The sequence below is a fragment of the Stylophora pistillata genome, chromosome 4, assembly GCF_964205215.1.
Source record: "Stylophora pistillata chromosome 4, jaStyPist1.2, whole genome shotgun sequence".
NCBI classification, from domain to species: domain Eukaryota; kingdom Metazoa; phylum Cnidaria; class Anthozoa; order Scleractinia; family Pocilloporidae; genus Stylophora; species Stylophora pistillata.
The window spans coordinates 17,496,175-17,518,537 of record NC_142522.1 but is presented as its reverse complement, the minus strand read 5'-3'; the positions used below and the strand labels follow the sequence as shown (position 1 = coordinate 17,518,537).

Below are 22,363 nucleotides of genomic sequence, written 5' to 3'. Positions count from 1 at the left end.
AAGCTTTTCGTTGTGTGAGAACATTATCTATGAGTTAACCGTTAACTTAGGGTCTGGTCCAATGGGTCATTGTGTTTTGATCTTGAAAACAAGAGTGTCCAATTTGGTGCGAACATATGTTGAGACATTTGTCCGTTATAACGAGAAGCGAACAGTTTCCCAAGAGTGAAGCTATCCGAATTATTTTGCAGCGTGCGAGACAAACGCTTATAAACACCGTACCGTCAAAAACGTGTGCGACATAAGATGCTGACTTTTGAGTATTATTTTCTAAGACTTAATGAGCAAAAGAGTTTGTCTCTTACTTTTTTATAAAGGGCGGCAGAACGCTCTCTGATAGTCAATTAAATCCTACTCGAGAACTTTCTTCGTATCATGAGTGAAGTTTAAAAATTTCTGAGGAATATGGCCTGCTATTTCAAACTAAGAGACATTCTGTCAGCTGTTGCTTTTATACCAATCTCCCACGAGCGAAACTATTGATGGATTTCAACCAGTGCTAGTCGTTGAAATTCTTTAGCATACTTTTTGTTGAAAGGGCTTGACGAATATTGCGCAAAAGGCAGTCATAATGAACATTCTAATCAGAGAATGTTTAGAAATACATTTGATAATAAAAATTAACGGTAAAAAACTACGACGTTTCGAAGTCTGCATGACCTCATTATCAAGTAAAATGTTAAAACTGATGTAAAATTGTAGCTCAGAGATTATATACAAATAAAATGTGATAACTTCATTAGAATAATGAGCGTTCATTATTATTGGTGTTTAGCATGTCAGATCGTGCAGTATATGTTTAAATAAATACTTTTGCACGTATTGAGGCAGACTGCGTGTTTAGCTTTGGTTTTTGTTCGCGAATGAATAGCATTTCGTGAATTAGGCAGTCCATTTTTCCGCGGCATTTCTTGAGAACGGAAAACATTTCCTCTAGGCTAGTGGACATCTTCATCAACGCATAGAAGAACATAAAGCCTCTGTCATTGGCAAGCATCTGAAAGAAGCCCACAGTGTAGCGTCCACTAGCCTAGAGGAAATGTTTTCCGTTCTCAAGAAATGCCGCGGAAAAATGGACTGCCTAATTCCCGAAATGCTATTCATTCGCGAACAAAAACCAAAGCTAAACACGCAGTCTGACTCAATACGTGCAAAAGTATTTATTTAAACATATACTGCACGATCTGACATGCTAAACACCAATAACAATGAACGCTCATTATTCTAATGAAGTTATCACATTTTATTTGTATATAATCTCTGAGCTACAATTTTACATCAGTTTTAACATTTTACTTGATAATGAGGTCATGCAGACTTCGAAACGTCGTAGTTTTTTACCGTTAATTTTTATTATCAAATAATGAACATTATTGACAATATTGAATTAGTATGGCGCAACATTTCATTGGTCGCAGTCTAGGTTTTCTTTTTTTTTTGCTATCACAATAGTGGGTTTTTAATTGAAGCCAAGGGTCCATCTGTCAGTTTAGGCATTTCATTCAATAACATTTCTTTGTCTCCAAGACAACACTTCCTTCAGGTCATGAACTTGTGGTCTTAAATGTCCTATGAAGCATCGTAGTAAAAATGGCCACGGCTGACTTATTTATTGTCGTCGGTCGTTTTGCATTTTTTGCTCTAATGGTCTTGCAGTGCTTTTTCTTGGCTCAATATCCAGCGTACTACGAAGATAATGGCGACTGGTACACAGCTTCGATATTTTACATCCCCGCTGCGGCGATTTGGTGGTTTATCAACAGCAATAATGGAGAACTTTCCCAAGTGCTTTTATTCTGGGTTGTGTATGTTTGGTTGGGAATTGTACCCATGGTCGGCATTGTTTTCGGCCGTATCAGTGGCAAAATCGAAAGTGGAGGATTCTGGAATGCCAGCACTTTAATAATGACTCTTTGCATAACGCCATTTCTACTCTTGCTAACACTGCACACAAGGATAGCATCAAGTCAGCCGATTGTTCATGCGAATCGTGTCTGCGAATGGACAGCGAAGGTCACCATAAATGCTTTTGGTGGAATCGAACTACTTGGTGTCCTGTTAGAAGAAGGCCAGTACAACCAGGAGATTTCGAAAGATTTCAAAAATGCAATTATTACCTTTACTTGTCTGAGTTTCATGTGGTGGCCTTTGGGAACGTTGTTAGACCGCGACGCCGAAAAAGTGGGTTTTGATTTTATCAGGGAGCGCGACAGAACACTTTATTTATTAAGTTGTGGTATCCAAGTACTCCTTGACCTGATATTCTTTGGACTCCGTTTGGGATTATTCCAAGGATACGGCAGAAGTGTGTCCGTTTTCATGAGCAAAAATATTATTTTTGTAATCGTTTACTCGAGGCGTATTTTTAGCTGCTTCTGCAGACTGGACGACGACTCAAATTCCACCGCGGATGAGCAGCACGGGGAGCGAAGGGGGCCTTCGACATCTACACAAGTACATGTAGGTGCCAATTCGTCGAACCCTTTCCCTCTCAGCAGTTTTCCAAACGACTCAGAAGAAGGTTCTGCTCCACCGCCGTACACAGCAAATGAGCAACAAGGACAAACCATAGAATCTTCCACATTCATTTCCCCGGTTGCCAGAGAATATATGGGACCGCGAATTATTAATGTTCTCGGATTTAACCCGATTGAAGATCGTGTCCCTTCTGCTCCACCTCCACCATATGAGGCATGACCAAGTACAAACTGCCCACAGAAGCTTGTAATTTCCAATTTTTCAAAAACCACTTCGCTTTCAGTATTTTTTAGTGAGAGGGTGCTAATAAGACTTATAGTAGTCACAATTTGCAGGTGACTTTTCAGAATATATAGAAAGCCTAACTATAGGCCTAGTTATTGTGATGGTTGTACCAGTTCGACATCATGACATAGTTATGTAATGTATTGAGATTTAATGGCTTCAAAGTCATGTTAAGCTAATCCTGATTTTGACTAGAGTGGCTCTTATGTTGGGACTGTTAGAATAAACTGTTATTTTGATTGGAACCATCAAAAATTGGAGCTCATAGATTCCTTGGATGGTAACTTCAGTTAATCGTGTTATTTTACAACAATAATTATTGCATATAGCAATATCACTGTACTAAAATGATATATAAGTGACGAGTCTGAATTCAGATTATACCACATTATTAGAATAAAACCTTTTTTAAGAGGCCATTCAGTTGAAAGCTCCGAAGTTACTCTCATTTATTATTCGATCAATAAAACCCTTGCAAGCTTTAAATTACGACTTACCTCAATCTCAGTCTAATCTTTGGCTTCAGTGATGCTTAAGTAAATAAATTTATATTCATTGCTTCAGGCAAAAGTAAATTAAACTGCGCCTTTGTTGTCTAGGAAATTAGACTTGTTAATTCATTTATGGCCTAAGCAAGCTCTTGACCCAAAGGCCACAACCGTTGGCAATTTATTTAAAATTTTTAGAAAAAGAAACATCGCCGTTTACTCTTTGCATTTCTATCGTTGGAAACATCAGCGCTACTGGATCCGAGTACAGTAGTTGTGTTCGAGCTTTGAAGAACACACCTGACAATCAAGGCATACTCCTCCACCCATCCTTGATCCATTGATACTTTTGCTCAGCCCCAGGTCACGCACGGTTTGGTTGTATGTGCAGGTGACAGCGTGATTGTGGCAGTTACAGGCTTGAACAAAGATAGGTGAAAACGGAAGATCAGATGATGGCAATTACAGAATTTTGGATATGTTTTGAAAAATTAGGAAATCTTAACGTAACGGAGTACTATCGGAAGTTTGGCTATAATTTGGTCCTGCAGTAGAAATGTTGTTCAACTCTTTCTCTGAGTTTAGCCGCTTACTTACGTTCACACTTCGTATTTGGGTCATTGGTCCATGGGGCTCCACCGCCTTTCTTCCAAGCGAACTGGTTGAACATCGGACAACAAGTATCACAGTTGACCCCACACGTGTTTCCCTCGCACTGGCAGGCGCGTAAGCCTGTTGATTGGTTGAGCGGACAACGATTGCCATCTCCATGTCCATTACAGTCACACCGACCAGTCAGTTCGATTTCACGTACAGTATAATGATGCTGTGGAATTGAAAACTTCATTACGTCCTACAGCCCAGTTGTTGGTAATAACGATGGTATAATGATTAGATCAGGGCTAAGAGCTAAGTTGAAGTGTAAAGTCTACAAGAGCTGGATTAGTTAGATATTTTTGTCGTTTCTAACAATAGCGTTAGGGTGACAAATGGAACATTAACAAGTGTAGATCTCTGAGAATTTCGAAAGCCTCGGAGACATGACTCTTGGCCTTCAAACCCTCCTACACGGGGTTAATATTCGTAATAGCACTTGAGTACCCTCTGACATGATATGTGGATGCAAAAGTTAACTCACCCACATTGTTGCCATAACATCAAACTTTCTAAACAATCCCGAAAAGGTGAATCTAACTGCAGTTGCGTTCATCCAGGCCTAAAATACAGGAGAAAGAAAAGAAAGCATACGTTGTAAAATAAGATAAAAAAGGAGAAAGAATTTTCTTGATTCAAGTTGAAAATTACCTGAAAACCAGGCGTATAAGGGTCTGGCGTACCATCTCCTCTTTGTTGTTGATTGATTTCAATATGTATCTGAAATGGAAGGAAAATTTACCTAGTTTCACTGAATTGCGAAGAGCTACACACAACGGCCATAGCTATTCATTTATTTATTTTCATGTTTGGATATTCATTATGTTAACTCTTATTTACTTCATTACTTACCCTTGATGTATAGCTGTGTGGATTCTGTTTCGAGTTTATTATTGTTTATCGTCATTTATTCACTCCATTTATCTCCATTTAGGCAAGATACAAAAATCCCGAAAAATGGTGGAAGAATGTGTCCGGAAATCTCGAAATTTTTTTAAAAATCCCGATTTAATAATTACACATTTTGCCTAGAATGCGAGATTTCTGTTGTAGAAATGCATGGAAGCACCTTCAGACGGATTCAAAAGGATCATATCCTTACAATACAATTTTATTGGTTTGTCTCCTTACATATTTGTTGCTCAAACAAACGATAAAGACAATGAAAAGTCAGCAAAGTAAGTTCTACGAACCACGTAAATTTTTTTTTTACGCTATCGGCTGTATTTTTCGAGACATAATCGTCTACAAATCCATAAATGTCCTAAAAATCCCGTTTGACTCTAAAAAAAATCCGGATTTTTTGTATGTAACCCTATCTCCATCTCTAATTTCGTTCATCAAATGATTCTATTATAAGAAAAATTACCTTCCCACGATTTTCTATAATCTCTTGGACGTTACTGATACACCTGATATAATTTCCATTACCAAGCATTTTAGAAGGCCAGGGCCGTAGCTAGCATGAGGCAAGACGAGGCAATTGCCTCTTCTTGATTTTGGCCTTTTCATTTTTTTTTTTTTGCACCAGTATTGCTCGGCAATAAAAAAGTGAACTTCCACACTTGCCCAAGGTGGACTTTTCTAAAGAAAAGTGCCACGGAAAATGCTTGAAAGAGCATTTCTGAGCCTCTAGATTTCAAAATTTTCTGGGGGAGGCATGCCAGACCCGAAACTTGCCTCGTCTTGTTCTGAAGTCTGGCTACGGCCCTGAAGGCAGCTAGGAAGGTAAACAGTGCACCCAGTTATATATCGAGGGGGGAGGAGTGGGGATTCTGTGGTTTACTCACAGTTTCATTATATTCTGGTGGAAAATAACGGTCGTACTCTGTACATAACACTTGATCCACACGGGATATAACTCCCTGGAAGGCAGCAACACCAAACTGTGTACTGCATTGACGGGCTGCAGGAGAGGTTACCAGGTAGTGCCACGGAGTAAAAGTGATGCCAAAATCTGTCGACTTTTCCACCTTCATAGCTCCTGGCCTTCGATAGTTTCCAAATGTGATGTTCATATTCTGAACAAAGAGCGCCTGCAGTGGAACAAAATGGAAGTTACTTCACTTTGAAGTAACCCTTCTAACTTGAAAATAACTGTGAATCAGTTAAAATTAAAATGGGACAGCATGCAGGGTTCGTCGATACTTTTTTTGCCTGTAACAGAATTTTCTTCACCTTGTTTTGGTCATGCCACCGTCATGGCTGTTACTGTTTGTTTCCACCATCAGAACGGAAGCTATCGATATAACATCAATCAAGTACAATGCAATTTATTTCATGAACTATTTAGTTATATTCAACCGGTTGATAATGACTCAAGATAAGAAACGAAGTTTTTCTTCTTTAGCTCCAGGTTATTTAATGAGTGTTTGTCAGCAAGGTAAGCCGGTGAAAAAAGACTGAAGGCTACTATTCAGAGCAAGAAGGGTTTCTTACTTAGTTAATGCGATTTTCCAGTCAAGTTATAAAATAAAGATGGGCTTTTACAGGATAAGTGCTCAATGTATCTTATTCGACATAAAGATAATTAGTTCTTATTAACCGAGCGGGAGGTCTGTATGGGAGAATCTTGACCGAGGTCGCCAGTACAGACCTCACTGCGTTCGGTCTGTACCAAAGACCGAGGTCAAGATTCTCCCATACAGACCGACCTAGCTCGGTTAATAAGATGTTTATTATATGGCTGTGTCTTATATGCCAATTGTTTATATTCTTTGTACCCTTTTTTTCTAGACCGGTCTAGATGCCGGTCTAGATGGGAAAATCTAGACCGCTTTCAATACTGATTTCAGCCAATCAAATCCGTGAATTCGGTAGTTCCCAGTCCTTGTAAGACACAGCCATATAATAATTTGGTTTTATCAACTGAATTGATATTGTAAATTGGCCACCGCACGGAGAGATGGAGAGTTTCAAAGCTGGCGCCTTTTCGAGCGTTAGCCTTTCGCTTTAAAATATTCGAAGATGTGAAATAGAAAATAAAGCCTTCCTAATTTGTTAACAATGATGGCCAATGAGAACTAGGTTGGAAACAGTTTTTATGTGAATTCCTTTCGTGCTTAAACTCTCTAAAACATGGTTGAGCGTTCGACGCCACCATGCATATAATATCAGTGAGCTTATCACTTGAAAAATTTCAACGTTCCTTCATTATCAGCAAGAAACTAAAACTCTTGTTCTTCAACTGAGCTGTCTTAAACCATTCCTTACGGAGCTGGACTTTTGCTTTTAAGAACCCTGCAGTTACAAATTATGTAAATTTTTCTGTTTAGCTTATTTACGCTCAAAACTATTTACAATACCTGTTCAAAATTTATTGTAATTATTGCCAGGTCCTCTCCACCTTTTGATTGCCAATGAGTCGCTAAAGAACCATCGACCATGTTTTGTGGAGGATATGCATTTGGTGGGTTGCTTGAATTACATGTGAGCGGTGTTCTGTCCTCAGCACTCAGAAATCCTTGCTGGGTTTCAAAGAAGTTTTCGGGAGGATTTCCACAAGTAAAGTTTGCTTCGGTCTGCTTCATGTAAACAGCATTGAAACCTGTCTCTGCCACCTCTAGCACACCGGTGAGGATAATACAAATTAACACAGTTTTTTGCATAAAACGATACATACTAGTTACAGATGTTGATGAAAAAAAGATTTCGTGTGCCTTCTCCATTCCCATATTTAATCATACATATTTAATTCCCCTTTCTCATTAACTATACATACCTTTTCTGTAAACAGACGCGTTTGGTTGGGACGCATATTTAAAACGTAGCTCTTTTTTTAGATCGGGTGCTGTAAGCCGCTGACTTGACGAGGTCCTAAGCTGATTACTCCGGCGATTCAGTTCCACACCAATCTCTGGATAAGCACGCACATGAAGGAAATGCTGGATAGACTCTACAGAACGGGAGATAGGGCCGCTGTACTATTCCTACGCTGCCTTTTCTCTTTCCTCATTACATCAATCGCCCAATAAAACATCGCTCTGCGATTAAAATGTCATATCTCTGTTCCTGTCTATCATCTCCAGATGGCAGAAAAGTACGAGGTACAATGCTAAACACACACTCAACAAAAATGGAAAGTGCTCGAAGGGAAAGACTTTCATTTGACTGAGAAAGCCACTGTTTGAATTCAGACATAATTTGTATCAATCTGAAAATTAACAGAAAGCGGCTCAGTGATTTATAGACAAGTTGGAAGAACTCTTGAAACCGAACATAGTCAGAAGAAGTTAAACTTCTTTGTATTGGGGATAGAACTACAAGCATTTTCTTTATTTTTGTGGTTGTACCGAGAACCTATTTACATATCTTTTTAACATGATATTTTATTTGTCCCAGATCCCTTTAAGGGTCAGTCAGATGTGCATTGGTGATCATAATTGAGGACTTAGACAGTGGAACACTTCGAAGTCTGTTCTCTAAGTTTTATAAATAAATTTGATGTAAATTCGTCGAGAAACAGTCGATAGAGGAAAAAAAATCCTGGCAAATAAGCTAAATCAAAGCGGGCTAGAAGGAGCTAGAAGGAAAAGTAACGAAAAGTACAAGTCAATAAAGGAAAAAAAAATCTTGGCAAATAAGCTGAGCCAAAAGTGGATTAGAAGGAAAAGTAATGGAAAGTTCAAGACACACTTCCCTGAGTTTTGTACAATTGTATACACAGCTCCAACAATGATTGATAAATTCATCAGTTTCAGCGTGTCAGTCCTAACTTTGTAGTTGATAATTACTTTTGCAGCTTTTTTACAACTTTTACAAGCACAGCATCAGACCACACAAGCGCCCTCTTTATGACTTGCAATAATTGTTTGTTTTTAGCTCATTATTATGTTAATTACTCAAATTTTCATCCAAGGACTAGTTAGTCGAATCCTTGAAAAATTGTCATATAATGTATATGTAAAGAGGAGAATTTCAATCCTCCCATTATTTGTATATTTAGACGATGAATCCTTTTGGTGTTTCTCGCCAATATTCGATGACTGCAGCCCTATGGATTATAATTACTGCAGATCTTTTCATAATTTCAAAGCACAGGAAGTCGAAAGGCCTTAAAGTAAACTCAGTCGCTGATAATAAATGATTTGAGAAACATTTCGTTGCCTCTGTTCGAAAAATTGCCAGCTGCAATGGTAAACAACGAAAATTGCACAATTGTGAGAACTTTTTTTCAGTGTAAGCACGATAACATTGAGAGAAATGTTCGAATATGTAAGACAGCAAGTACAAATATTTCGATCTGAAGGAGCCAATTTGTTTGGGATCCCAGTTACCGTGGTTGCTTTCTTGTTTAAACAGGTAAAAAAAAATCTTCTGATTAGCGTGATGGCAGCATTCAGTAGGGGGAGAATACTAGATTAGTGTCAACACGATTTCCCCTCTTTGAAATAAGTTTGGTTCTCTTCCATGACTCGGTTCTAACTTAAAATACCCACACATTGCCGTCTAAAATGTAGGAATACATTCCAGGGTTGTCACGCGGGCAAAGTATTTTTCTGAGAATGTTGTGGATTAAACAATTACGCAACCTTCAAGACCCTTTAAGCCGCGGTTATTTAGAATCAATCGCGGTTCGGAAAAGACGCTAAATGAGACAAACTCATGCGAGGACATCTTTTGATGCGTTTTACATTTGGCAGGAATGACAAAACTCTCAGTTGGATGTATTAAAATTTAATGACAACTAAACTTTCAACCTCCTGCCTTTTGCAAACGGGACGCGAAAATTTCGAAGAAAAGAATTATTCATCGGTTTTGTTTATCGTTGTGAGCGAACAGTTTGAATTAAAAATAACCATGGAAAATGTTTCTAATTAGTAAGAACTGTACTTATTGGACAAAAGGCCGTTTTTAGCGGAGAAAAGTAACAGCTAGTTGTTTCTGTCAAGAATGTAAACAAACTCGCGTGATAACCCGCCAACGCGGAGCGCGGACGCTTTGTTATTGCGCAGATTATTTTGCGCATGCTTTAGTTGCTGTGAGTTAGCGCGAAGCAAAGATGTCGGATGAAGACCTTAGAGGTTTTTAGCTTGATTACTCTTCCTTTTGGTTGTGCGATTACTGTAATCCCTGTCTTTTGTGAAGACGATTTTATTTTTACTTAATATGGCTGTGTCTCGCTTGTAATTCTCCGCTCCTAGATACAAACACAGGCAAGAAGAAAGGACTCTTCTCGAGCCTCAAGCGTTCGAAGTCTAAAGGAGGACGTGGTAGGAAAAACGCCAAATCGAGATCCATGCCGCAACTTCCTCAGTCTTACGTTGATATGAAGTGTCAAGTGAATGGCACTGCTACTAAATCTAATGATCCATTTAATGTTTCTCAATCAGCTAAAGGTGCCGAAGAAGACGGGGCTGCACCCCTGCCTTCACCAACGGAGGCTGGAGGTTTAACGGAATGTCCCGCTCAGGATGTAACCCCGGGCGCTCTGGTATGTCATCTTTAAACATTTTGTAGTTGTCAGATTCCCTTTAAAAGAGTGAACCACCGTTTATCTGACTTTCGCATTTAAATCGCTCTCAGAGTCCTATTGTTTTTGTTTTTATTATTGTCGAGCGCCCATTTCCCCTTTGGCATTCCGCTTTCGAGGGTTTTCATTCTATAAGCAGTTGTACGAATCTGTAATGTCTATGGTTTTTTTTTTTTTCCAGGCTGGCGATGTAGCCAGGGCGGGGAAATGTTCATTCTTTGCTCTTGAAGTAGAGCTTAAGGATGGAAAGGACTTGGCAGCCCGGGACAAAACAGGTACCAGCAATTTTAATAATATAGTTGTACAATGCATGCGTGAATGCCCGTATAAATCCTTCCTACTTATTGAGTACCCAAAAATGCCTACAGTACTGTTAAGATTTAAAATTATTGTAGCGATTAAAAATATAACATAAAATAAACCTACTGCCTCTTCCGCAGAGAATTAGTCAGAGGATGGACTCGAATAAATTAAAGGCAAACGATTGTAATTTATATGCACTAAACGGCTTCAAGTGAAAATAAAATAAACAAATAGCTTCTGGAACATTTTAAATGATGAGAAAACTAAACTATGAACAACCAAATACTCAAGTAAGAGGAGCTGTGTTTTAGTTTGATTTAATGGCGAATATTTTGAGTCCAAACGTGCCATTGAGTAGGTTGCTTGTTTCGAACCAATGTTATGAATTTTATGCGGAAACGAACCTGACACTTACGCAATTATGATGCTATTTTGTACCATTGAGTTGCCTCTAATAGGGTAATATTAAAACGTTGTAACAATTTTTCTCGACATTTTCCCCTTTAATCCGCTGTGCTTTTTGAGTGTCAAAGATACGTTTTCTGTGTGATAATAGAATATACTTGGCCTGTAGACATGACTACTAGTAAAACCATCTACTGAAGTTATTCTTCATCCAAATTGAAATTTGTCAAATTTGTTTGCAGAACTTGGAATTACAGGGAATATGTAGTAGGGTTTCTTTTAGGTTAACACCCTGTTTTGCAATTAATTATTTAATAACATATGAATTATAGATCTAAGCTATAAACAACAAAGTCACTTCTTCAAGGTGCAATGTAAACACATCACTCATCAACAGGCATTATTAACAACTCTTGGCACCTTTTTCTATTTGCTGATGGTTGATGTCAGCAGGCCTTTTTATTTCCAAAAGCCCCCTATATTTATACAAGGTATTTTTAAATATGTAGATTTAGCATGGGTTCAAGATATTATTCTTTTGCAAAGTTTACCAGCCATTTAAATCACAGCATGCAATCGGATTCTTATGTAAAATTTTAGAGGAACATTGCCTTTACTCGTTTTTAATGATTATTTAGGTATGGTATTTGCCTACCATAAAATTAGCTAGCATTACAATGACATCTTACTTGTGCAGGGATATAGACAGCAATTGATATGGTTGAAAAAAAAATTTACATATACTGTAACATGTAAACATGCAAATTGATAATACCTTAGTAATATTTAATATTTAAAAACAATTAACAGTTTAAACTTGACATAACCTGTGAATGTTTTTATAAAACACTAACCTTTCATAGAAGTTCACTTCTTCTTGGCAGGATAGAATGTCCCAGAGTTGATGGTGAATCATCATGAAATTGATAATAATGTGCTAGCTATGCATTCAAGATAGTCCAAATATATATACTTTTGCAATAGTTAAAAATCATTTCTCAGTTTTGCAATGAAAGAAAAGAAATTAATTCTCCTACTATATGTCACTGAAAAATAAATTCTGATGTAAGGTACTGTATCTAAAATAATTTTCCTCCACCTAAACAACACTTGCAAGACAGGTTTACATGTAGACAACACAATAAGTAGCATAAGGGATCTAGAAAATTTTATTTCTTGTACCATTTAAGGCACAAGGCATACATTTATGTAGCTCACTTGTGTCTAATGATTATGTACACTCACAGATAAAAGATGGTTATCACTTTGGTAAAGGCTTTTTAACTGTTTATTTGTAATCATTTTTGTCAGATTCTTTTAGTGTGGAATTTCTTCATGAAAAGCCAGTTACTAAACCTATCACCAGGGCACCAGGTTTGAATAGAAGCTAAAGACACTAAACATGAACCCTCATCTCTTTCTGTACCCTACCTGTATAAATTGCTATAAATTACAAAATAAATGTTCTTAAATTTTGACCTCTTAGTTACCAAAGAGATGTACATTGATCAACAGCATAAACAAATTTGGCTGTTTAGGTGACACAGACAAAATCTCATCTTGTCAACCTACTGCTACCATTTACAGAACAACCCCTGTGCAGTATGATAAGGTTTCCAAACAAGAAACATTTTCTAATATTGTCATTGTGTATGTCACTGGTGACTAAGAGGTACTTGAAAAGAATAAGGTGGATTGCGATTAGCTTTAAAATTCTTGAAAATTTAAAACCTGTTTGTTAGAGGATGCATGTTTAATTCATATTTAAAATTGAGTAAAGATTAAATGTTGAAAGGTGACTGCTTTAACAATAAAATAAGTGATTGGTCAGATTGTCTAATTATATCTTTCTTCAATTAAAAATTATAACAAATAATTTGATTAATTTTTGTTAAATAATCAAAATACTAAACTTCAAACTAAGGAAAACTTAACTTCAAGAAAGCTAAAATGGTGGTAAGGGTGTATTTTGTAGCGGACATTCTTAAATGAACATGTACATTTATATGCTGGGTCTTCAAAAGCATTGTGCACTGATGTTTTGTTTTCATTTTGCAAGGAGTTGCTTTTACTAATTTTATCATCACTTGTTGATTTCAGGCACCAGTGATCCTTATGTTAAATTTAAAACTGATGGGAAACAAATATACAAAAGTAAAACTGTGCAAAAAAACTTGAACCCCCAGTGGAATGAAAAGTTTTGTGTACCTATTGAAGACATTACTGTTCCACTCATCTTGAAAGTACTTGACTTTGATCGAGTGGGAAACGATGATCCAATGGGACGAGCTGTTGTTGACCTGTCAGCTATTGAAATTGAAAAGTAAGCAGTAATATTTTTTACATCAGTATTTTCAAACTCAATTGTATTCTTAAAAGTCCATGACAACACAATTCATTAAGGTTTCCTGAAACCAAAGATTAAGAGATACAAGTATATATGTACATGGTATGACATGTTGTCTTTTTATCTAAGTCAAAGAAATTTCTTAGAAATGAGTCACATAGAGGAAGCAATACACAAGGAATTTCAATAATCAAGTAATTTTTTGAAAAAGTTTTTGACTAAATGGTCTTGAATTTTATTTGCAGACCCACAGAGATGATCCTTGAACTGGAAGATGCAGATGGAGGAAAAGAAAAGCTGGGTCAGATATGCGTTATAATCACTGTCCAACCGAAGAACTTTGAGGACAGGCAAGAGGTAGTGTAAAGATGCACACGGTTAACATGTATGCTGTGGTACCTGTTTGAAGCCAGTAATGATACCTAAACCAGGAGGAATTATCATGCTCCTTACTAACATTCCTTATTTTCTTGTGATACTCTACATTTTCATGTTCAAGTTCTGGTATAATTAAATTAATACATGTGCAGTGTACTAAATGAACTTATGTACTGTAGGTCAATACAACAGCCTGTTTTGCTGAAAATAATGTTGGCAGATATTTGAACATTTTCTGCAGTAACTAAATGGTACTCACAATAACCACTAACTTGTGGTTCTTACTTTGGTTAACATGTTATTCATCTTTAATTTCCCAAAGGTTTCACGCAAAGCTGCTGCAGCAAAGAAAGGTCAAGCTGCTAAAGAACCAGGCAAAGCACAGTTGTGGGATGGTATTGTTTCCATCATACTTGTTGAAGGAAAAAAGATGATTCCCATGGATGATTCAGGTTAGTGTGATAGGAAGGTGCTGAGCTCTTTTCTGTGGGAAAGCAGGATGTTCCAATCTGCATTTTTATGTAATATGATAGTAAAAGAATTGTGTAAAGCAAGGGGAGAATATTTTTCACCGATTGATTTAAAAATCTGGCCCTTAGGCCCTCAAAATTTTACCTGCAAAATTCTCCTATCTGTAATGTTTAATGAACAACCCTGGGTGAATTGACCTGCACACGTCTGGATTGGTTTTTTTTTTCTTTTTGTAATGTTTCCATTGTAAATGTAATCATATACATTTGACAAAAGAAGATGATGAAATGACTGAGGATGGAAAGGTTGTAAGACAAGTTTAGTGAAACATTCTATACATTTTTTACGTTTTAACTTGTTCTCATTTAATAAACCGAATTTCACCTTTTGGTTTTCTAGGACTCAGTGATCCATACTGCCGTTTCCGTCTTGGGAATGAGAAATACAAAACCAAAGCTTGTAAAGAAACCTTAAATCCACAATGGAAAGAGCAATTTGATTTGAAAATGTTCCCTGACTCTCCCATGATGTTGGAAGTTACTGTCTGGGACAGAGACATAAGGAAAGATGAATTTATGGGCAGGTGAGATGAGAGTGTGTCATGCACATTTACCTGGTACATGTATTATCAGCAAACTAATTGGAGGTCATTTTTTTGGTTCAGAAATTATTGTGCATTATCACCATTCTCATGTAGTAATCATCTTTCATTTTTGATTGACAGGTGCCAAATTGATTTGTCAACTCTTGACCGTGAAAAGTCCCACAAGATTGAGGCAGCACTTGAAGATAATGCAGGAATTATAGTTATGCATCTGTCAATAACAGGACTTGATGCTCCAGGTTGTGAATCAGATTTGAATGCACACACAGAAAAGCCAGGAAGAAGGGGAGAGATTGTCAAGCAATTTCATTTAAAGAACACACCAAAGAAGATCAAAGAAATTGGTTGGCTGCAGGTAAAATAATCAAAAACTGAATGATGATGGGATTGAGAGATAAGTACAATCATCATAAAATATAACTGTGGATTGAGAGGTTGAGGTGTGGGTGGGGGTTATGTGCAGTGATTTGAATAATACAATATGTACATGGGTGTAATGATGCAGCCTTGTAATGCTCACTCTACACTCAATAATGGGTATATAGTTACAATTTGTCAAAGAACGGAAGTGAAATATTGGGGTAGAGGACGATTCTTCCCCTTTGGAAGGAAGTAATGAAACTGTTAATCACTTTGTCTTGTCATACTGTAATTTGGCTAAGCTCTGGCACCACACTATGCTTGGCCTGTTTTGGAGGTTCATCTAATTCTCTGTGCTATGAGTTCACTTGCAATGATGTTTTGAAATCTTACAAGGGAGTTGTAACTTTAAAATTACCACCAATTTCCATCAGTCTGTTATTTTGTCTAGTGTACAGTAATTGTATGTTGAGCAAATGCTAAAGGAGATGAACCAAAATTATTTTGTAAAATTCACTGGCTGTGAATCTTGACAGGTAAAACTTCACCGAGCTGTTGGATTGGCATCCGCAGACATTGGTGGCACTAGTGATCCATTTGCAGTGATTGAGCTGAACAATCAGAGGCTTGTTACACCAACATTATATAAGACTCTGAATCCTGCATGGGAGAAAATTTATGAAATGTAAGTACATGTACATATACATTTTTGTTACCTAACAAGTCTGTGTAAGAAACAGTGACATGGTCAGCAGGTAAGAAAAAAGCTGACTTCCTTTGAACTGATACAGTTACTACGCTTAAATGACTAATAAGCATTTTCTTGTGTTTGCTCATGTGATGTTTCATTTTTGATTATGTTCTTCCTCTGATTTTTCAAAGTGAACATGTCAATATAACATTCAACTTCTCCTTTCTTTTAAACAAATATTCATCTGAGAAAGCAATGAATTAACAGAGAAGAAATGAGGTTTGACTCTAGCACTGACTACGATGTGTTGGGCGCAGAACAGGTCTAACAATATTTAATTATTATAATGGTTCAAGCATTTCGAATTACAACAACAATTAAGACAGCAACACAACCATAATTTGATTTCCTCTTTTTAACTGTTAGAGTTGTGTTGGCTAGGAGACTGAGGAGAGAGCTAGTGCTGCATATACACCATAGTGTAGTTCAGGGGGGTATATCCAAATCTAATTTCAAACACTTACTATCTAAAAAATTCACTCTAATATGAAAAATAACCAAAAAAAAACTGGAAAGGGAGAGAAAGAAGAGAACACTTGATTCGAGTATTTATGTGAGCTGTATCACTTAAATTACAACATTACCACTGCAGCTCTTAAACGATGGTATCAAGTTAGTGTACTTTCAACATCTACCCTTACAGGACAGTGTTTGATATACACGATGTTCTTGACATTACTGTGTTTGACGAAGACAAGAGAGGTGCACCTGAGTTTCTTGGTCGAGTGGTTATTCCACTGCTTCAGGTAACCATAGCAACACTCATACTTGACACTTTTTGTGTCTGTTTGTAGCTAAATGGTATAAATATCGCCCACTTTTTGGCGTCAAATGGTTTAGTAACTCCTCAGAAATAAGTGACATGCTCATGTTTTAGCAATATGTGTGTATTGTGGAAATGACCTCTTTGAAATTTACTGAGGTTAGATGATTTACGTAAGCTTGCAAGTTGTCATGGGTGCAGCACTTTGGATAATGGGATAGAACGATAAATTACGTACTCCTTGGTAAAGTTCTCCAAATTTAAGGGAGTAATGAAGAATGCTTTGTGTAATTCCTTCAAGAACGCAATGAAACTGGTGACTAACGAAGAAAGCCGAATAAAATCAATAACTAAAACACAGTGGTGCAGTTTATGTTAGTTGTTCCCAAGCCTGCCATTGACAATCCTTTGATTTTTTTTTTTTTCACACTTCGGGACTTAAACGACTAGATAGGATTTTTTTTTATCGTTTAGTCAGTTCAAAATGATTGGAATGGCATTCAACCTTGTGCATGGTCAGGTTCAAAAAGAAAAAACTATTTCTTTTTCCACCACTCACAGTTATATCCAAAATTTTTCTACTAACCGTGCTTTAAGATTCCATAGAATTACACACATAGTATGCTTTCAAAATTGAAAGTGTCAAAGGAGGATGTCTCTATGCTAGTAATGGCAAGCAATGACGTTGTGTTGTACGGGAGTATACTTTACCTGGAAAAAATATCATTTGCGTCCCTAGGTCACTCCTGGTGAGAAGCGTTTGTACCAATTGAAGAACAAGAGCCTGGAAGGCAGAGCCAAAGGGCACCTTATCCTGACACTTGATGTGGAGTACAACCCTATTAGGGCAGCTGTAAGGACCGTCAATCCAAGGGAGCCTAAGGTCATGTTTGAACCAGCCAAGTTCAAGAGAGCGGTAAGGATCGTCACTTGTCTTAGTACGTCAACAAAATGTTTCCTTATTGGGTAATGTGAAACAGTTATACCTATTTAACACTTACATTTCGGGTCTGGAATTTTGATATGTGAAATTTTATTTGCAGTTGTTGCAGCGCAACATTGACCGGGTAAACAAGCTGGTTGCAAGTCTGGTGTCAACTGGAGCATTCGTCCAATCACTGTTCACGTGGCAGTACAAGTTTAGAAGCGCTTTTGCTTTCGCAGTAAGTTTTTACTCGTACGTTCGTATGCAATAATATTATGTGATCAAACGGTCTCAAGTACATGTGACGAGAGATATGAATGAGAAGGTTTATATCGCGTATGTTCGTATCAATACAATCAAATTATTAATTTAAGAGTTCAGGCGAATGTCTGGAAACACATTAACTTCTTCTTTTTGGTTGTGCTCTGTTGTGCTGCAAAGGTTCACGCTGTCAAATGTCAGAAAGTGAGGAAAAACACAGCTGCCCAATAGGTAGAGCGCCATGTCAGGGTTGGAATCTTGGCGCGTGTTTTGTGCCTCTTCCCATCCTTAAAAGTTTAAATGGTTGTACCAGCAAAATGTGGGAGGCGAACTTGATTGAATGCGAGGGGCCACTGTACCCACATTGAATTAGCGTCCTGTTTGAAAAGAATAGAAATGCACCTAGTCGCTTGGTTTGAAATCAAAACTTGACGAGGCCAAATAAACCTGTAGATGTAGTAGAGTGAGGCAAATTTCGTGAGAATACTCGTTCACGTCTTTTTAATTGTTTTCTGATTCATTTTTCAGATCTACATCATGTTGTGCCTAAACTTTGACTTCTATATAATACCGCTAACACTTCTGCTTACGTTTCTGAAGCAGTACGTAATGTGTATGTTACTTGCTGAAAAGAATGTAAATCCAGAAGAACAGGTTAGCTGTTTGCTTTGTATTTCTCATCCTACAAGTTGTTTGATTAATTGATTAACGGGTGCTGGAGTGTATGCCACAGTTTGCATGATAGAGGACCACTTGCACTGATCATCGAAATAGCCACTTGGAGATTTGCTGATTGGGGAGGAGAAAATGAAAAGAGTTGACCACAATTCAATTGATGTCATTATCACCACTAGCACGTGAACTGGCCACTATATAATTGACTATACAAGTGTTTGTTTCATCCAAATTATAAGATGTCCTCTTTACCAGCACTGAAGGAGCTAGACAAGTGGTTGCTTGTCATTTTGACAGATGATCACAGCCATCATCCTTCAGTCAGGCTGTCAGGAAACCATTGTTGTAAAATCTGATGATCAATTTCAAAGTTTTATTACTGTTGACAGGAGGGTGCTCCGGTAGACGAGGAAGAAGACGACGACGAGGAAGAGGAAGAGAAAGGAAAGAAAGGGGTGAGCCGGCCCAATCAACCATTGTTTCTTAATTAACTCAATGCTCGATCTTTTAGAGTGGCAAAGAATGCAATAACTTGTGAGGCTTTTTTTAGGATAAGGGCAAAAGTTTCAAGGAGAAGATTGCGGCACTTACTTCCATCTGTCAAACTGTGCAGAATGCTTTAGATATGGTGGCCTCCAATGGAGAACGAGTTAAGAAGTAAGGAGAAAAAGTGATTTAAGTGCATATGGCCGTTCATGTGTTTTCTTACGATAATCAAAGTCTGATCAAGCGACAGAGTATCTTTTGTACATCCCAATCTTTCTTTTTTTCCTTCTCGATAATTGTTTACGATGATTGAGAGGTGTAAACTTATACCTTCGGTATCTATTCTGCAATTTTCACAAACGTCGAGTGAGAGTTTTAACCATTTGTTTCCCTGCAGCACATTTAACTGGACTGTGCCTTTTTGTTCGTACTTGATGTGCATTATCTTCACACTGGGAACTATCGTACTTTACCTTGTTCCCCTCAAGTTCTTGCTTCTTGCCTGGGGTAAGCAGTTGTCTTAACAACCTTCATTCACTTCAGTGTTTCAATACGAATTTAAATATTTGACAAAGTGTTAAAAATTGTCAAAGGTTTCTTTATGATTTCAAGAAGTTTGGAAACGTTCTGTTATCTCTAGAATTTGTTTTATGGCAGGAATGCTTGTATTGTGGTAGTTTTCAGTGATTTTTGTTTCCTAACTAGAGGTTTAGCTCCAAGTTCGATGACAATTGGTATAAACGTACCAAAAGAGGGGAAATCAGAGTCATGATGTGAATTGCCGTCATCATACAGTGGTTACTAGCTATACGAAGTCTTACTGTACTGATACATGTACCTACACTTGATATGAGAAATTAAGGGGCCATTTTTGGAGGGTAGTTGGTATGTTACTTGTATCTGAAGAGTCACCGTTTAACAAGTGTGGGAAGATTTACGTCTTCGGTTTGACGAAGAATATAGTTTTTTTTTTCATCATGATCATCGTTTTTTCTTCCCAAGAATCATTTTCATAATGGTACACGTAATTGAACTGAGTGGAGTACAATTTGGTCTGAAATTACATGTATGATTTCAGACCAAACTTGCGCGACACGAAGGTTAATTACCACTTAATAACATCTAGTTTGAAATCGCAAATTCAGTCGCTCAGTTACAGGGTTATTTAGTCTGTTCAAATGTCATGTTGATCGAGTATTGAGCTGGTTTGTAGAAAATTGCGTAAGTTTTTTTTTCATATTCCTGTAATTTGATTGGTTTCTTTAAACAAGGAATTGGTGGTTATATTTTAGTAAAGCTTCCTCATTAGCTGGGAAAAAGATGCGATTAAGAGCAAAAAGTTGAAGTCGTGCCGGAAAGTTAAAGTCGTGCTGGGAAAAAAGTGAAGTGTTGAAAAACAAAGTTGAGGTGGTAAAAAAAAGTTGATGAGAAATATAAGATGGCACCATCTGGGCTCCATGGCCATGCGCTGTCATGAAAACAAATATTACTCGGCGAAATGCATAACAACAGCGTGTACACGTGACGCGTACTATCCAATTACCAGCATGACGCCAACACCGTCCTTTAAGTGCTCAAATCGGGCTGGTGATAACCAACCAACCAACGTACGAGAATTTTGTAGTAGTTTTGATTAATCGTAGGTAATCACTTATTGGGTATGTGTCTCTTTTCTTCCTCAGGAATAAACAAGTTCACGAAGAAGATCCGCAAACCAAATGCTGTTGATAACAACGAGCTTGCGGACTTTTTGTCCCGTATTCCTTCCGATATAGAAATTGTAAGTTTATTGATCATGCTCACCAATTTTCTGATTCCCAGACGCAACAACTTGTGAGTAGGCCACTTATCTGCCTACTGTAGCAATAAAAACTGAATCATCGATACCTTTTTAGTGGTGGCCACGTTGAATTTCATTACGCGGTCAGCTGTGTTGAGGTAGGAAACCGCTCGTGTTGTTGTCAAGAAATTTCAGTTTCAGACTGCACAGTTTCACGTTTAAAATGGTCCAACAAATAACCTCTCAGGTCCTTACCATGCTGTATGTTTGTCATATTCTGATGGAGGCATCTATAGCAACGTTCATACAGACCGAAGGCTAGTCCCCAGTTAACAGATATTGAACTCCCAGCTCATTCACGTTACATCCATGTTACACACCGAATAAAAATTGAACATAAATCTTTAAAATGAATACTTTTTGGTGGGGTAGCCAAACATGGAAAATCTACAAGGGTGGGGGGGAAGAGATTATTTCCAAATTTGGCCTGGAAATGTGTTCTTTAACGTTAAGTTTCTTTGTTCGGTGTAAGATCCAGTTTGTTGACGAGTTATTTTCCTTTTGTCAACAGAAAGAGCAAAAGGTACTGAAAACAGACCCATCTCTCAGGTTGAAGAGGATCGATGGTTAGAGGACACTGTGTGCTTCAGTGTGTATCTGGCAATGAACTCGATCAGTTGTTCGACTGCTGTAGAGTGCGGTCCCTGTACTACCAGCTGAAAGCTATGGGCTATTCTACATCGTCGTCAAGATGAGAATTTACAAACAATTTGAACATTTCCAGTAACGAATTTTGCGAATTTAGCTCTATTTATTAAATTGTACAGTATTTATTAGGTCTTGAGAAAAGAGAGAAATAACTGGAGAGCGAAAAGTAAGTTAAATGGCGGCACCACAATCGCTGAATTATATTGGTTGGGTAGGGAAGTAGTGTGCTGCCCTTAAAATATTTATATTGGGTTTGGAATTACAGATTGAAATAATTATAATGGTTTAAGGGAAAACTTCTGTTCTTGCACTTCACGATTTTTAAACTTGTGCACGTTTCTTTTTTTCGCTTTGCTTTGCCAATCAACTTAGTTGGGAAAATAGAGCTTGTTTGAATTCATTTAATTTCAAGCATGAAGTTGAGATGGTAAACCATGATAACAATTTGGTTTCTAGACACTGTAGCCGACTACGGGTGTCGTCAGCCTTGTGCTTTTGTTTCTTTTCAAATGATACAATTAATTAATTAATTACAGAACGATCTTGTGTCATTAAACTTTTTCATTTGTCAAATCCAGCGTCTTATGTTGATTACACGGTATGGGGTTAAGTTGAAAAAGAGGACTCTCCCTCATTCGCACACATAAAGCAGAACTCGACGTAACAGTACCATTCTCGCCCTTTTTCCATGTTTTGATTACGGAAAGAGAGGCAAGGAAGGGCCTTAAGTGCGTTGTTTAGTGGTAAAATTTTGTTAAGTGAAGTGAAG

At 37.5% G+C, this 22,363-nt stretch overlaps 3 protein-coding genes and 1 long non-coding RNA gene across 11 annotated transcripts in view; 3 read left to right on the top strand and 1 right to left on the bottom strand.

Annotated features, from left to right (window-relative positions):
- The window catches only part of LOC111325254 (uncharacterized), a 50,222-nt gene extending 42,608 nt beyond the window's left edge, over positions 1-7,614 (bottom strand). For 2 of the 5 annotated variants that reach the window (XR_016000515.1, XM_088758369.1), the window contains exons 1-6: positions 7,211-7,614; positions 5,696-5,941; positions 4,557-4,625; positions 4,390-4,467; positions 3,849-4,077; positions 3,552-3,670 (exon numbers count right to left, since the gene is read on the bottom strand). Coding sequence is in view for 3 of the 5 variants with exons in the window: in XM_088758369.1 (XP_088614495.1) it covers positions 3,552-3,670; positions 3,849-4,077; positions 4,390-4,467; positions 4,557-4,625; positions 5,696-5,941; positions 7,211-7,579 (1,110 nt within the window). In the remaining 2 variants the exon portion in view is untranslated. The remainder of the gene's footprint in view (positions 1-3,551; positions 3,671-3,848; positions 4,078-4,389; positions 4,468-4,556; positions 4,626-5,695; positions 5,942-7,210) is intronic. The other 3 variants (XM_022929029.2, XM_088758368.1, XR_016000514.1) reach the window with 2 other exon arrangements.
- On the top strand, positions 1,555-3,249 carry LOC111325262 (uncharacterized). Its single transcript, XM_022929042.2, has one exon. It carries the CDS (start codon positions 1,591-1,593, stop codon positions 2,695-2,697), a length of 1,107 nt encoding a protein of 368 aa, XP_022784777.2. The 5' UTR covers positions 1,555-1,590; the 3' UTR covers positions 2,698-3,249.
- Positions 7,339-9,002, top strand: LOC148732676 (uncharacterized). The gene is made up of 2 exons (XR_016000516.1): positions 7,339-7,478; positions 7,688-9,002. It is a non-coding gene; the product is annotated as an uncharacterized LOC148732676 (long non-coding RNA).
- An 833-nt stretch (positions 9,003-9,835) lies between these two features.
- LOC111325475 (multiple C2 and transmembrane domain-containing protein 1) lies at positions 9,836-22,167 on the top strand. 4 transcript variants are annotated; one of them, XM_022929307.2, is made up of 20 exons: positions 9,839-9,928; positions 10,049-10,117; positions 10,238-10,338; positions 10,559-10,652; positions 12,397-12,459; positions 13,186-13,408; positions 13,678-13,789; positions 14,133-14,262; positions 14,681-14,864; positions 15,006-15,240; positions 15,782-15,930; positions 16,640-16,742; positions 17,499-17,675; positions 17,803-17,922; positions 18,474-18,599; positions 19,010-19,075; positions 19,171-19,277; positions 19,504-19,613; positions 20,789-20,886; positions 21,458-22,167. In XM_022929307.2, exons 1-20 carry the CDS (start codon positions 9,907-9,909, stop codon positions 21,515-21,517), a joined length of 2,349 nt encoding a protein of 782 aa, XP_022785042.1. In that variant the 5' UTR covers positions 9,839-9,906; the 3' UTR covers positions 21,518-22,167. The 4 variants fall into 4 exon arrangements, with proteins under 4 accessions (XP_022785026.1, XP_022785034.1, XP_022785042.1 ...); XM_022929291.2 differs by having other exon boundaries at positions 9,836-9,928; positions 10,049-10,338; XM_088758373.1 differs by lacking the exon at positions 12,397-12,459.
- Positions 22,168-22,363: the final 196 nt, after the last annotated feature.